The 13,975-nt window shown below is 34.9% G+C and overlaps 1 protein-coding gene across 1 annotated transcript in view; it reads left to right on the top strand.

Moving 5' to 3' along the window:
- The window catches only part of KIAA0825 (KIAA0825 ortholog), a 255,955-nt gene extending 243,511 nt beyond the window's left edge, over window positions 1–12,444 (top strand). The window contains exon 20 of the mRNA XM_087761458.1: window positions 10,192–12,444. Coding sequence (XP_087617584.1) covers window positions 10,192–10,306 — 115 coding nt within the window. The 3' untranslated portion in view covers window positions 10,307–12,444. The remainder of the gene's footprint in view (window positions 1–10,191) is intronic.
- Window positions 12,445–13,975: the final 1,531 nt, after the last annotated feature.

The raw sequence follows: 13,975 nt of genomic DNA, 5'->3' as shown, positions 1-13,975 counted from the left end.
TTTTTGGTTCCTAAGCTCTACCATGTAATTATATGGAGGTAAAACTTACACTTACTGAATGGAAATGTTGCCAGCACTGTGATCATAAGATACTTCTTTTTGTGAATTTGGGCTTCATGATTTTCTTGAAAAATTATATTAATGCTCAAAATAATTGATTCCATATGATGATTACCAAGTTATTTTAAATTATTGAAAATATGAAATCCTTTGAATATTCACCTCCAAGCACTTAGCCTAGACATAGTGTTATTGATCCCCTTCTTCTGTAAAATCTGCCCTCTTGAATGCCTACATCATTACTCTGTTACTTGCACGAGTATATCTATACATGTATCTAGGTATCTAGGTATATATAGGTATGCTATATGCATATATGTTTGAAGTATTATATGCATTTGCACAATCAAGCATACAGTGTTCTTAATTCAGAGAGTCAGTTAAGCAACTTCATGCATGCACTAGAGGTTTTTGGGATAGTCTAAAGAAGAAATAAAAGAATGGGGACAGGATACAATCTGCAGGCAATAAGCACATGTGATCTTAGCAAAAATATTTCTGTGAATGTCATTATAAGACATTATCCTTTGTGAATAAACTTTGCTTAAGATTCTGAGCAGTTAGATTAAGAGAGAATGTGTTTTGGTCCAAATCTGAGTAAGGCACAAGTTCAGCAAACTGAAGCTGTATAAATAATTGTTATTAGGGTTTGGGGGTTTTTTGTTTAACTTATTTAAAAAGCAACAGCAAAAAATCAAAATGCTTTGTTTTAAACATAAAATACTGCACACATATTTGGTTACCTAAAAGAGCTGAACATATTAGTTTGGGTTAAAACAAATAATTTTGTGAAATAAAAAAAAAAATCCATATTGAAATATTATTTTTAATAAAAACTTACATCATTTATATATAAAACATTGAGACCAAATACTTTCACGTTGGATTTAAATTTATAAGGCTCACCTTAATTAAAATTACTTGACAATGAACAGGTCATTTAAAATCTGCCCTGTTATTCAAGATCTTTCAGCCAAAATTTTTCACGGATTAGGATTAAAAAAAAATATTTATTAAAATGCAAAGGAGAGAGTGGCAGGCACCTTCCCTAAATCTGCCAACTCAAGGAATGTGCCAGCATTCACTCTATTTCGCAAAGGCATTATAGTTCTGGGATCCTGATGATATATGTGTATTTCTATAGGCCTTTTATTCTTTATGCCTTCCAGCATGTAATTCACCCCAGAATCCACTTAGATGCAATAACAAGTCCCTGTTTAAGAAGACACCTACTCCATGACTGACAGTGAAGTGGTGGAAAGCCAGCAGGACAAGGTCTGGGACACAAGAAGCCTCATGGGAATTCAAATGCCTTAGTCCAAGAGGAATATTAGTGGATTAGATCAGTGTGGAAAAAAACTGTTAGAAATTTGTAACTTCTCTCTTTTGTATCCCTTTCTTACATTAGGATTTATCCAAACTAAAATCCCAAGTTGCTCTTGGGAGTAAATACCTAGGTGTCTGAAACTTCTGGTTTCATTTCACTCTAGTTGTGTTCATCTACTGACAGCTTGTCACTCTCAGAAGTGTATAATTAGTCCTCTGTTAATTGTTTAACATATTCCCTTTTCTCTATCAGTCTGTATTGTTATCATTAATTAATTAGAAGTGTCATATATATACATATATGTACACACATATATATTTTCTCACCCAAGTTGGAAACACTTATCAAACCTTTATTAAGAGCATCTTGCTGTATTTTGACACACGAGCTATGACATTAACATTATTGTGATGTAAATGGTGTTGGACCTAGAGGAGCAGTATACAAGTTGTGTACAAAACATGAAATCTCAGAAAACTGAAAATGAAATTAAAGAGACATCCTGCTGGTGCAGAAACCTAACAAACTGGACTATCTTCAGAATAAGATATGGTGACAGCTTCAACAAAGCTGGGTCAGTATGAGCCTAATTCTCTCAAATGTCCATTATTTAAAGCTATGAAGTTAAGAAAGAGTTGTAAGAATGCACTGAAAAATGGAAATTTAACTTAATGATTTTTTAAAAGAACGAAGTGAAATGCTGAGGATATAAATCTTTCCAATTTTCTACTGTGTTAGAATTATGAATGAAAAAGGTTAAATTAAAAAAAGACTTAAGAGAAAGCTTCATCCTATTGCAGGATGTTCCCACTGTCTGCAACTCATGGCTTGGTGTCTGTGAGGCTTGATTCACTGTTTTTCAAAGATGTGCAATAGCAAACACCAATAACATGGAGGCTGGGTAAATACTACCTCTCCTTTCTTATTGCAGCTGGAAAGCTTCTAAAATTTTTGCTGTGTGCCTTCCGCTGCCCTGGACAACATCCTTCGTAGCTGTGTTCTTGCCCTGGAAAAGGGTCTTTCATCATTTTATTCCAACACTTGTGAAGTTTCTATTTCAGTTCAAAACTTCTTAAATATCCTTCTAATGTCTTAACTTCATAGCTGGGACAGGTTAACCTGTGAGTCAGAGCTCTATTCTCTCCTCTTCTCATGACATACTTTCTAAAATGTTTCCCAGGTACTGATTTCTTCAGTACATCGAAATACTGTCTCTTCTCTTGCTTTGCTCTTTGGAAGTAGGAGCATAACTCTGTTGATGCCTTATAGCTGTGTCTTCCTTTAATTTTTTTCCCTTGCTCATACTCTTTTGGCACATAGATAATTAAAAACATAAATAATAATTCTCATGGCGTCCTCCTCCATATCCTCTAGGAAATAAATTAATTTACTTTATTGATTGGGAAAATTCTGGGAGGGCATTTTTCATTGCGTTTGTGTATATGTAAGAGAGAGGAATTTGGCAAAATTGTATTGAAATTTTTGGGTTTGATTTATTTCTGAATATGACGAAGAACACTGATGTTCACATAGATTGTCCTGAAAGCAATATAACTTTCCACTACAGGGGGATTTTGTTTATTTTGGGCCAAGAAAGACAAGTGAACTGGTTTGCATTAGGTAGACACAGAGATGTTGTCCCAGTTGGTGTGATTTCAGGGTGAATATCACTATCAGAACCTTTACATGCATTGCATTGTTCCTCTGGGTCTTGTTCAATAGTGCGGTAGTTGTGTATTTGATGGCTGCCCACCCCACTCTTTTTTTTATGTCCTTCAGGGGAGTATGTGTTTAGTAGATGCATTAAAGAGAGATTAAAAAATCTGAGAAGATTACTACACAAATGACTGAAACAAAGCAGACATTTTTTGAACAGTTAATATTTAAGGAGTTAAAATGTTAGTCACAGACTTAAATAAATTATTTGAACCAAATACAATCTGATTAAACTATCAGAGATTTCCTTTTTAATTTAATACTACCATTAGAGAAATAAAACATTGCCCCACATAGAAACAGAAAGATTTTTCAGGATTTGAGATTATGGGCAACATTGGGCTGTCTAACATTGAAGTAAAATGCATTTCATGGTCTATGATTTCTCATGTTACAAAAAGTGTATTTACAACTGAAATATGAAGTGAAACTTACAGAGATGTATATTATTCTGTTACTTAAAAATGGCAAACAAGATTTCATGTCTCATGGTGAAGTATAACATGCTAGACATTGATAAAACAATTGTTTCACTGCCTGCAAGAGCTTAATCCACAGCTGTGTCTCTCATGAACTTCAGAAAGCAAAAAGGTAATTCATTAAAATGCTCCACGAGCTAGTAGCAAGATATTATATTTTATTTAACTGCATGATTTCTCTACCCATTGCAGCTTAGTGTAGAGAACACTAATGACTTTATTGGCAGTATTCTAATACGTTTAAATGTATAAGTTTGTTTTGGATTAAAATAAACATTGACATGTAACTTGAAATTTAAATGTATTGATTTATCATAAGAAATCTCAAGAACTGTACAAAAATACCAAACGCCACATATTTTCCATCTCAGGTATAAATATGCCAGCATAATCTGGTACAAAAGGCTAATGGTTGTTTCAACCAAAGGTATTTGAATTCAGTAAAGGTCCTGCACAGGTATGAGAATAGGATGTGTGATGATGGCTTGTAACTAGTGTGGAGATTGCAAAAGGCGAAAACAAAACATCAAAACACCTGTCCCTGCTTCATGCCTGCTTCAGCACTTCCCTCTTTCTCTGTCAACGTCTGGTAAAAAAATGGTCAGTCTCATCTTCATCAAGCCACTAATAATATCTATCATAATTATATTCTACAAGGAGCAAGCATAAAGACAAGTATGAAGACCTCTTTTGGAGAAAATACAATTAATCGTTTCATGTCTGCTCAAGTTTAAAAGGCTACAGGAAGTACTTGCACATGTGTTGTGGTTTAACCCCAGTTGGCAACTAAGCACCACACAGCTGCTTACTCACCCTGCCCCCTCCACAGTGGGATGGGGGAGAGAACTGGGAAAAAAAAAATTAAAACCCATGGGTTGAGATAAAGACAGTTTTAATAGGACAGCACAGGAAGAGGAAATAACAACAACAAAACCAACAACAATAATAATAATAATAGTAATAATATAAAAGAATATACAAAACAAGTGATGCTCAATGCTCACCACCCACCAACCGATGCCCAGCCCATCTGTCCTGGTTTCAGCTGGGAAGCTGGGATAGAGTTAATTTTCTTCTTAGTAGCTGGTATAGCGCTGTGTTTTGGATTTAGGATGAGAATAATGTTGATAACACACTGATGTTTTAGTTGTTGCTAAGTAGTGCTTACATAGCCCTTTGGCCAGTCTGGGTCAGCTGTCCTGGCTGTGCCCCCTCCCAGCTTCTTGTGCACCGGGCAGAGCATGGGAAGCTGAAAAGTCCTTGACTGGTGTAAGCACTGCTTAGCAGCAACTAAAACATCAGTGTGTTATCATCATTATTCTCCTCCTAAATCCAAAACACAGCGCTAAACCAGATACTAAGAAGAAAATTAACTGTATCCCAGCCAAAACCAGGACAACATGGAAAATACCCTTCACAGAAAGGGACCTCAGGACCAACTGAACTGGGAAGCCTCCGCAGATGCAAGCACATGATGTAAGAGAATATGCCACAGCTGGCAGCCCTATTGGGGTTAAGTCCCTTGCAGAAAATCTGCACCTATTAAACAATGGGATGAATTTCGTCTCAGTTTCACAAAATTACATTAGTTGTTATGCACAAACTATTGCTTTCTTTTGCCTCCTTCAGTGCATAGTGTTATTTATAAATAAATGCATTTAGACAGAAGTTTGAAAATTACAGCAAAACAGTTTATTGAAGAAATTGAAGGTGAATATGTGGAAAATATTTTCATGTAAATTACATGAAATGACTCTTAAATCACATAAAGATAAAAGGGAATGTAAGTTAAGTTTAAACACTTTTTTGTTTTCTTTTCCCACTCTTGCCTTCTTACATAATTCTTGGCAAAAAAAGGCCTTCTCTCCTTGTGCTCACTGGTTTTTTTCAAAATTCCTCTTGGAAATAGTGTCTGTAAATCTTTCCAGTGGTAATTCACCGCATTAAAAATAGATAAGCTTAAGAGCTTGCTGTGCTTAAAGTCTGAATATTTACCCATGTTAGGATGTTTGAATGGCACTGTGTCTGATTTAGATTAGATGTGAATTATGTCATCTTCTTAGCTCAGTATCAAATAACATTGCTATTTTTTTGATACATGGCAACTAGTAAGTAAAGCTATTATTCAATATGGAAATGCATATTTTCAGCTATCTAATGTACAGCCGTACAGTTAATGTTTCATGATTTGCCAACACTTCCCTACAAGAGGATCTGAGATATTATCTTTACCATAGGAAATAACAATGGTGTCATTGTTTTGGTTTTTTTTTCTTCCTACCATAGAGTTATGTGTGATGTAATGTTTTTCAAGACATTAAGAAATGCAATAGTTATCAGAATACTACATAAGCACTATTAGCAATACATAAAATGCCACTATAAAATTATATTAGGGTGACCCTTTCTGTAAACTGTTCACTTAGACACTGTTTTGTATAAGCTTTAGAAAAGGGCATGGTTAGTCTCTCAAATAATAAAAATAAGGAGATTTTTCAAATTGCAAAATACATCTGAGTTGAAAAGTATTGTTACATTTTATTTTTTGTTCATGTTTATTCTTCCTTGTAATTTTTTCCCTCTAATCTTTACACACTTGTTATAACTCATGAACTGTAATAAACAAACTTAGTAACTAATCAAAGCATATCTATTAAAGTAAACTTCTTAATGAAACTTCTTAAAATGTGGCAATCTGGTAAAATCTGTGTCACTTTTGGTAATCCCTATACGCATACTGCTGTATGTGTTTTATTTCTGATTTAATATACTACTGCTTTGGTATCAACTGCATATACTTCCTTTTGATCTGTAACAAGCACCTAAATGTGATAGTCCCTATCACAGTTTTTAAAAAGTGCCTTCATAGGAATATATCTAAAATTTACAAAATGTATGCAAAATTACAACAGAAAATCAAAGCCGGAAATGTTTCACCATGTACTAAATCTAGCCCTGCTAAAATGTCCAGCATGCTTTTTAACAAATGCACAAATGAAGATTTTTCTGAGCATCTTTGCAAACACATTTACTGTTTCTTTACCTTTTATAATTCAGTATCTTGGAGAGACAAAAGTATCACAAACCATAGTCCTGTATACCCATTTGTATAAATGGATGTATTGATGCTAATTATAAGTGAGGATAGCACATGGATACATTGCTAAGGAAGCCTGAGCTGGAATCACTGGATCTTCCTGGGGCACTGAATACTTCTCCCCTTGCACTTTGTTAGCTTGTGCATGTGCAAGCCAAGACTTCTTCCTCTCTTGCCTCTTATTTACAAGGAGAAACAGAAGCCCTCCCAGTGCTAGCTATCCTTTTGACCTCATGATCTAAGGTCTAGGCTAAACAACAGAAAACTTCAGTGATTCCTGTATTTGTCTGTGCTGATGTGTTTTGCTGTATCTATCTGAAAAATATACTGCTAGGGCTTTTTTTCCCTTGATTAGCCACATGCAACACAGAAAGGAATGGCATGCAGAGAAGTTTTTAAGCAATTCACTTCAGGTGCACACAATATGTCATCTATGTTATTTAGTATTTCAGCATATTTTGCAAAACATATTTCAAATGTTTAATTCTGTAAGTACACAAGTAGTATTTGCCTGAAGACTTGCAACACTATCCTAAAGATTACAAAGGTGATGGCATTTTATTATAAACATATGCTTTCTTTTAAATATGAAGAATACACTGAAAGTTGGGCTTTCTGGACACTTGGACTCATCCTGTTATGATTATATGAATTCTAAGCAAAATGTAGATGGTAATATGATGGACTGGTTCATTTAATTCTAGTACCCTTTTAAAATTATGATTTTATTTAATCTTCCAAGATATAGCCAGACTAAAATAAAATATATGCCACCTATGTATTTGTAAATTTTCGCTGAGCTACATTATTCATAATTTGAAACAACAGTGATGTGCAGGTTGGCTGTTCAACTGATGAAGCTTGCATTTTGAAAGTAATTCATGATGGTAATCTCATTCACATTCACATTACTTGAACTGGCTAGTTGGATTTGTACCAGTTACTATTGCCAAAACAATTGTCACACATTTTAGATATGCTAGTAAAAACATGTTCCATTTTGGGCAAATTTTTGAATAGTAAATGTTGACTTTTTTTCCACTTGAACACAAACACCTGATTTCTCATCCCATTTAGAATAGCAAAGTTATGTTGTGGTCTTCTTGCTTACTGTCCAGTAGTCTTTTAAAAAAACAACATTGTCCCCAGACTTAAGCGTAAGAGTGGAAAAATTTCTAAATTAGATGAGGGACCAGGTGTTTGTCAAGCTCATTTCATAGATCTTTAATTCATGGATACTGTTAAGCGAATGCATAGAAGACATTCTTATCCTCATTGGACCTGCTTAAATGCTTTAAAAATAGACTACTTTTTGATAAAATGATAATGTAATGTATTAGTAATAACTTGTTATAAAGTGAACACTAAAGAATGTCCAAACTGGATGACATTGAAGATTTTTACCAACACTAACGTTTAAGATTCAATAAAATGTGCTGACAAGTATGAAGTCACTATCTTTAAAAGGAATCTGCTGATTTATTGTTAAGCTTCCATTAGCCAAGACTGCTAGATTTCTGTGTTATACCTCCAGCAATAACTGTTTTGAATGTATTCCATTTAGCATTTTCAGTTGTTGTCCTTCTAAGCAAACAGCTCCTCTACTTAAAAATACGCAACAAATCAAATTAATTAAAATGAATCAATTCGACTGGTAAAGTGGTGTTTTGGAATGACTCTGAGGACCATAAATTCAAATTAAGCCTTGCACAACTTCTTCCTAGGTTTGAAGAGGCTCCTTGGTACATTAGCAAAAGGAAAAAGGGAAACTAGTCACCCTGTTTAACAGCATTCACCTGGGACGCTTGCAAAAGTAACTGTGCTGAGGGCTCATATAGCCAGATTTTATAAACATATCATAAACCAGAGAATGAAGCAGATAGATATAATAGCAATTAATTGTACCTAATGTTAATATTCAGATAAGGTTAAGTATGATAGTAGTCATATATGTGTGGAGTAATAGGAAGTTAATTATTGCAAAACTTTGATCATGGCCATACAGTGTCTCTAATTTTATTCATAGTATGCTTTGCTTGTTCTGATACTTCTTCACTCCAGGCAGTAATGTGGGTTGTCAGATTCAGTTTTTAAGGTAAAGATATGATGGACATATGCTAATTTATACATGTTCATTGAATGTATTTTTCCAAACTGTATTTTAACAATCATATTTTACTACAGAGCACTTGTTCTTTTTCTGGTTTTAGTAAGCTTCTACATACAGTTACAAAAAGTGCACACCATGCTCTATTGCCAATAACGATTGTCCTCTTTTTGCAAATATGATGAATGCAATATACTCTTCCCACCATTATGTATTATATTTGATTTATTCACCAATCTAAACTTGTATATGGCTGCTGGTTTTTGCAGTCTGAATGAGGACCTAACAAGTGTGAGGACAGGATTAAAGTATTGCTCCTGACACTAGTTTCCTAAAAGCAGTCTTTGTTCTGCTGCTCCTTTACATGTCTTCTACTTTACAGGATCGTCCTATGGCTCATTTATAATCTACTGGATTTAATACTTGAAAATATGATTTCTGTATTCAGTATTCATGCTTTACCTTTTGTCTTCAGCTGGTCTGAACTGGGAGCCTACACTTTATTATCTGCTTAGAACAGAAAGAGATTAATATTAAAGGAATATCAAACTCTTAAATATCCACAAAAATTGTAAGATAGAGCCACATTACTGAGCATTATGTAGGCATAATTAGAGTGATACAAAGTTTAGCTGACTGTGTATCAGCACTATTTCTGCATTTATTATCCTGATTTTCTGCAAGAGAATACTGTGTGACTCTTAAGGTTTTATATTTAATTAACTACTAAAGAAAAGCAAAATCATCTTCATATTCTTTTACTTTTTCAGTTTTAATGGTATTAGGACTTTATCCTAAACTAGAATTAAGTATTCACATGGAGAAAGGGAAGAATCTGATATGTTGTTTATTTCTTGGTGTGATAGGTATACCTGATGGTTAAAGAAACAAAAAGCCAATCAGTTTTGTGGTATTTTGTAATATAGTATTGTCACTGCAAGAGAATGGTGACCATTCACATTGAATATCTGGGTTGGACATCATGTGGTGTTTGAGTTTTCACTGCAAACTTAGAATGCTGAGAGCATCTGCTTAACTTCCAAAACACTTGTTAGCTCGTCCACTTTTTCTCTGCAAGTTTTACAAGACTTCCACCTCTACCAACGCGTGTGATGATATAAAACAGAAAAAGGAAGTACTATCACAATAAATATAAGTAAGATTTTGTGGTAGTTTTGACCAATTTGTGTCAATTGCCTCACGGCCATGCCAGTTGTGTGGGGCAAGATTTTTGGGGGTTGTATTTTGTATGATTCAGTAGTCTCAACTGGTGTACCCCACCATTGGGGGGAGCAATGAATTGATAGTAACAAGCTTTGTATTGACTTGCTTATTCTAAAGATTGGTTTAAAACACATCAAAAATTAATAAAATTATTAAAAATAAAAAGTTCTTTTTCTTTCAGGTGGGAGATGAAAGAAGGTGCAGATCTTGAAGATGAGGAGAAAGTGATGGTGGAACACTTAAAAAATGTTTATTTGACACAGAGCACTCCTACCTCGGAGGATAAAGAAGAATAATTACCTTGACAGGTTTTGGGTAGCACCTTTTTCTGAATGCAACATGATTAACTTAATGGCTTAGTTATAACTGACAGGACTAGAAAGCTCAGGAATATATATCTTGAGTAGGAGTTTTAAACTAAAGAATGTTCCCCTGTTATTGTCTAGTCACCCCATCCAGGCAGCAAATGCATAAGGTGAGCAACAATATATGAAAATGTCAATGTCACAAAACAAGGAGGGTGTATTTCAATACTGCGGAGGCATAAACCTGAATGACAAACCAAGAATTGTTTTAAAAGTGTAAATCTCACTCTGAAAATAATGCAACTTTGGACACGTGCTAAGCAAACACCCAAGCTATGCTTCCATCAACCATTTTGGAGTCAGAGTCAGCCTGCCCGTGTTTAGTGTCACTCAAGGACCTTTTCTGCCCCTCAGTGCTTGTGTTCTAGCTAGTCCTGCTCTTAAATCACCCAAAATGTATGAAAAAGGACAGGTTATAGGCCATAGGTTTGCAGTCCTTTGTGAGTTGCTCCAGGATGAGTATGCTTGGTCATTATTTCCAAGCAAAACTGCATCAGCTTTATTGACCTCACAAATCCTAACTTAATATCCAGTGTATGTTATGGCTTGAAAGATGCATTATAGAGAAACTTGTTAGCAGCTTTTAAAGTTTTGAGAAGCATCTTTTTTTTTAAAAGACGTATTCACAGGCAGTGCTCAAAGGACTATCTTAACATTGAACTGACAAGAGAAAATGATAGAATGCAATATTTATTTCTGATAAATACAGTAAAATTTCCTTTTCAAAGTAAGCCCTGTCTGATATTCAGATTTTCCAAATATTAAATGTTTTTCTCTTTGGTAAAAGTTCTTCCTCAAAGACTAAAAATAGCTGAGTTAAGTGGCTATTGTGACAAGATTTTTTATACGGAAGGTGTGGTTAATATTTCCTTAGCTCTACAGAAATAATCCATCATTTTTCTATTTGTTTCTTGCATTGGAAGTCCAAGGGAACTATTTCCTCTGCCTGATGAAGGACCCTGGCAAGATCTTGCTAAGGCTGCAATCTGAGCTGCAGCTATTCCTGTTCCCACCACATCTTCTCACAGATGCTATTATGGACATAACTCAGACCACTTGAATAGGAGGAAGGCATGTTTTTTTCCTAAAGACTTCAGCAACAGCATGGGTAACCATAATGCTAATGCTGCTGTAGGGTCTAATCTGAAATGCAGTTTTTCCTCCTCTTAATTGCTTTTTTTTTTTATTGTGCATATGAAATATCAGACCATTTAAAATGAAAATGGGGACCACTGCATCTTTCAAATCTCCAAAGATCTCGTTACAACACTGCAACAACAAAAGGGCTGTGAGGCACTGGTGCTTCAAAAATGCTAAAAATATTATTTGAAGAATAAACAAGACTTTTTCTTCTGCTGCTGATATAGTCATTTCAGATCATAAAGAAGTAATGAAGTGTAAAAACAATTTTTCTTTGCTTTGTATTTCACCTTTGAAGATTAGTTGTGGTCTTAAGGCTTAAAACATGGCTACAGGGATTGCCTATGATGGCAGGTATGGTATTCTGACAAATGGGGCACACATGCTCCAAGCCATAGTAATAATGTGTCAGTGCACGTGGAAGCTGGAGTTTGGAATATTCTTTTCATGTATTTTATCAAAATCTATTGTACATAATTAACTTTTTGTATAGTCACATAAAGTGAATTTCTGTCTATGTGGTGAAACTGACTGAAATACTTTTTGTGAAAAAGCTCCCCTTCTGGGAAATACTTACTCTGAATAGGATAAACTTTGCAAGTGAAATAAGCTAACCCAGAATAAAAACCCTCACTTACTCTGAAATGGGAATGTCCATATGGGGAGTTATTCCAAACTGGTTATTATCCTTTAAATTCACAACAGACCTCGTTCTGGAATAATCTGTAAACAGTCATGTTAAAAAAAAAAAAAATTCTTTATGCCCCTTCCTCCCTTCTCTCCCTGCCAAATTAATTCAGCAGTAACCCACTGGGTAGCACTAGGACAATTTTGTCTTTCTTAGCAAGAGTGTATTTATAATCTTTACCAATGTGGAGCTGACAAGACAGAATAACTAGCCTGAATAAAAGCTGAACCTTTGCACAGTATTTTATTTGGATGTTTTTCTTATCCAAACCTCTCTCTCTCTACACATCTTTTAGAGTATCTGAATGCAAGCTAATGTGTATTTGAAATTGAACTTGCCCCTCAATCCTTACTGAGAAATAGCAGGGCTCGGTTTGTGGGCAATGTCGTGATCCTATTAACTGACCTTCAGGGTATAAAAGAAACATCATCTTGGCAACATCACTTATGCTGAATAGATACTTTTGCAACATTCACATTTGTTCAATAAAATTACAGTAATAATCAGAGTTGTATAACTAAGATTGCTAAATAACATACCATTAATTTATCAAGACTGCTTACTTTAAACTTAAACCCTTAATTGAAGAAAAATGAAAGACACTTGAAAGAGCTGATCATTTTTACATTGTAAGGTGTGTAAAATTAGGATTACTTGTATAACATGCTGCTATCTTTGGCTTTTCTTAATAAAACAATTGTTCTATATTCTTTAAAAAGTTCTGCTGATTCTAAAATTGACTTAAGATTAATTTAATTTTGGACAGGAATGGGTTCATAAAGCTGCAATGTTTTGCTTTTGTATTTTATGTCCTGGCTCTTTGTCAATACTTCTTGATCAAAGAATGTCTCACATTTACATTTAGCCTCAATAAATGAAGGCAACAGGAGCTAGATTTGCTGGCTGCAGTGTGGGCTCTGTATTGCATGACCACTGCAATCTGACCATGTTAACTGCTCCTGGAAAGGTAGTCAAAAATAAGGATTAAAGTCCGTTGTGTACAACAGACCTTTCTGAATGGGCAAAAGCCATCCTTGTGGCTCAGCTGAGTTAGCTTAAAAGGAAATTATTACATTTATAGAAATAAATTTGATCAGATAGCACAAACTAAGCAACTATGCATTATCATCAATGCTTACACCCAGTTCTCATTTAACATTTTAGTATGCTTAGCCCTTTTTATGAAACAGGCTTAAAGGGGAGACTTCATGGCATGGAATATCTCTTAATTACATTTGTTTAGTATGCAGTTCAGAGTGCTCCAAATCTTAACATCTTGCTACTTTTGAAATACAGTTAATAAAATCAGAAGCAGGGCAAAACTGAGATAGCATTAATAGTAATGCTGGAGAAAGATAGGAGAGAGAGAATTTTGGGGGAAGACAGGCATTAAGACATAGCCCTGCCTTTTAGTGACTGCTGTCCTGACAAACAGTGTCCCGTAGATCATGCTTTATTCCAGGAGCAGGCTTTTGTGGAGACCACAGGCAATAAAGCTATTTGCTCTGGAAATATGCACGGCAGCTAATGGATGTTCTCTAATTCATCTCTACATCCTCACAGCAGTGCAAGGTAGGCATGAGGCTGGCTTCTTCCAATTAGCTTCCTCTGACAGAAATATTCCATTTCCCTCTCAGCTGGGAGGTCTTCACAAAATACTACTGAGTCTTACCTACAGTAAGATACCAATTATATGCTGATATAGAACTATTTTATGGAACTCCTTAAAAATATATGCAATCATTTTTAGTGACAGACACTATTCAAACTTC

This window comes from Nipponia nippon, unplaced genomic scaffold (assembly GCF_047370975.1).
Source record: "Nipponia nippon isolate SJK-2023a ecotype South Korea unplaced genomic scaffold, ASM4737097v1 scaffold_24, whole genome shotgun sequence".
In the NCBI taxonomy this organism is placed as follows: Eukaryota; Metazoa; Chordata; class Aves; order Pelecaniformes; family Threskiornithidae; genus Nipponia; species Nipponia nippon.
This window is presented reverse-complemented; position numbering and strand designations above follow the sequence as displayed.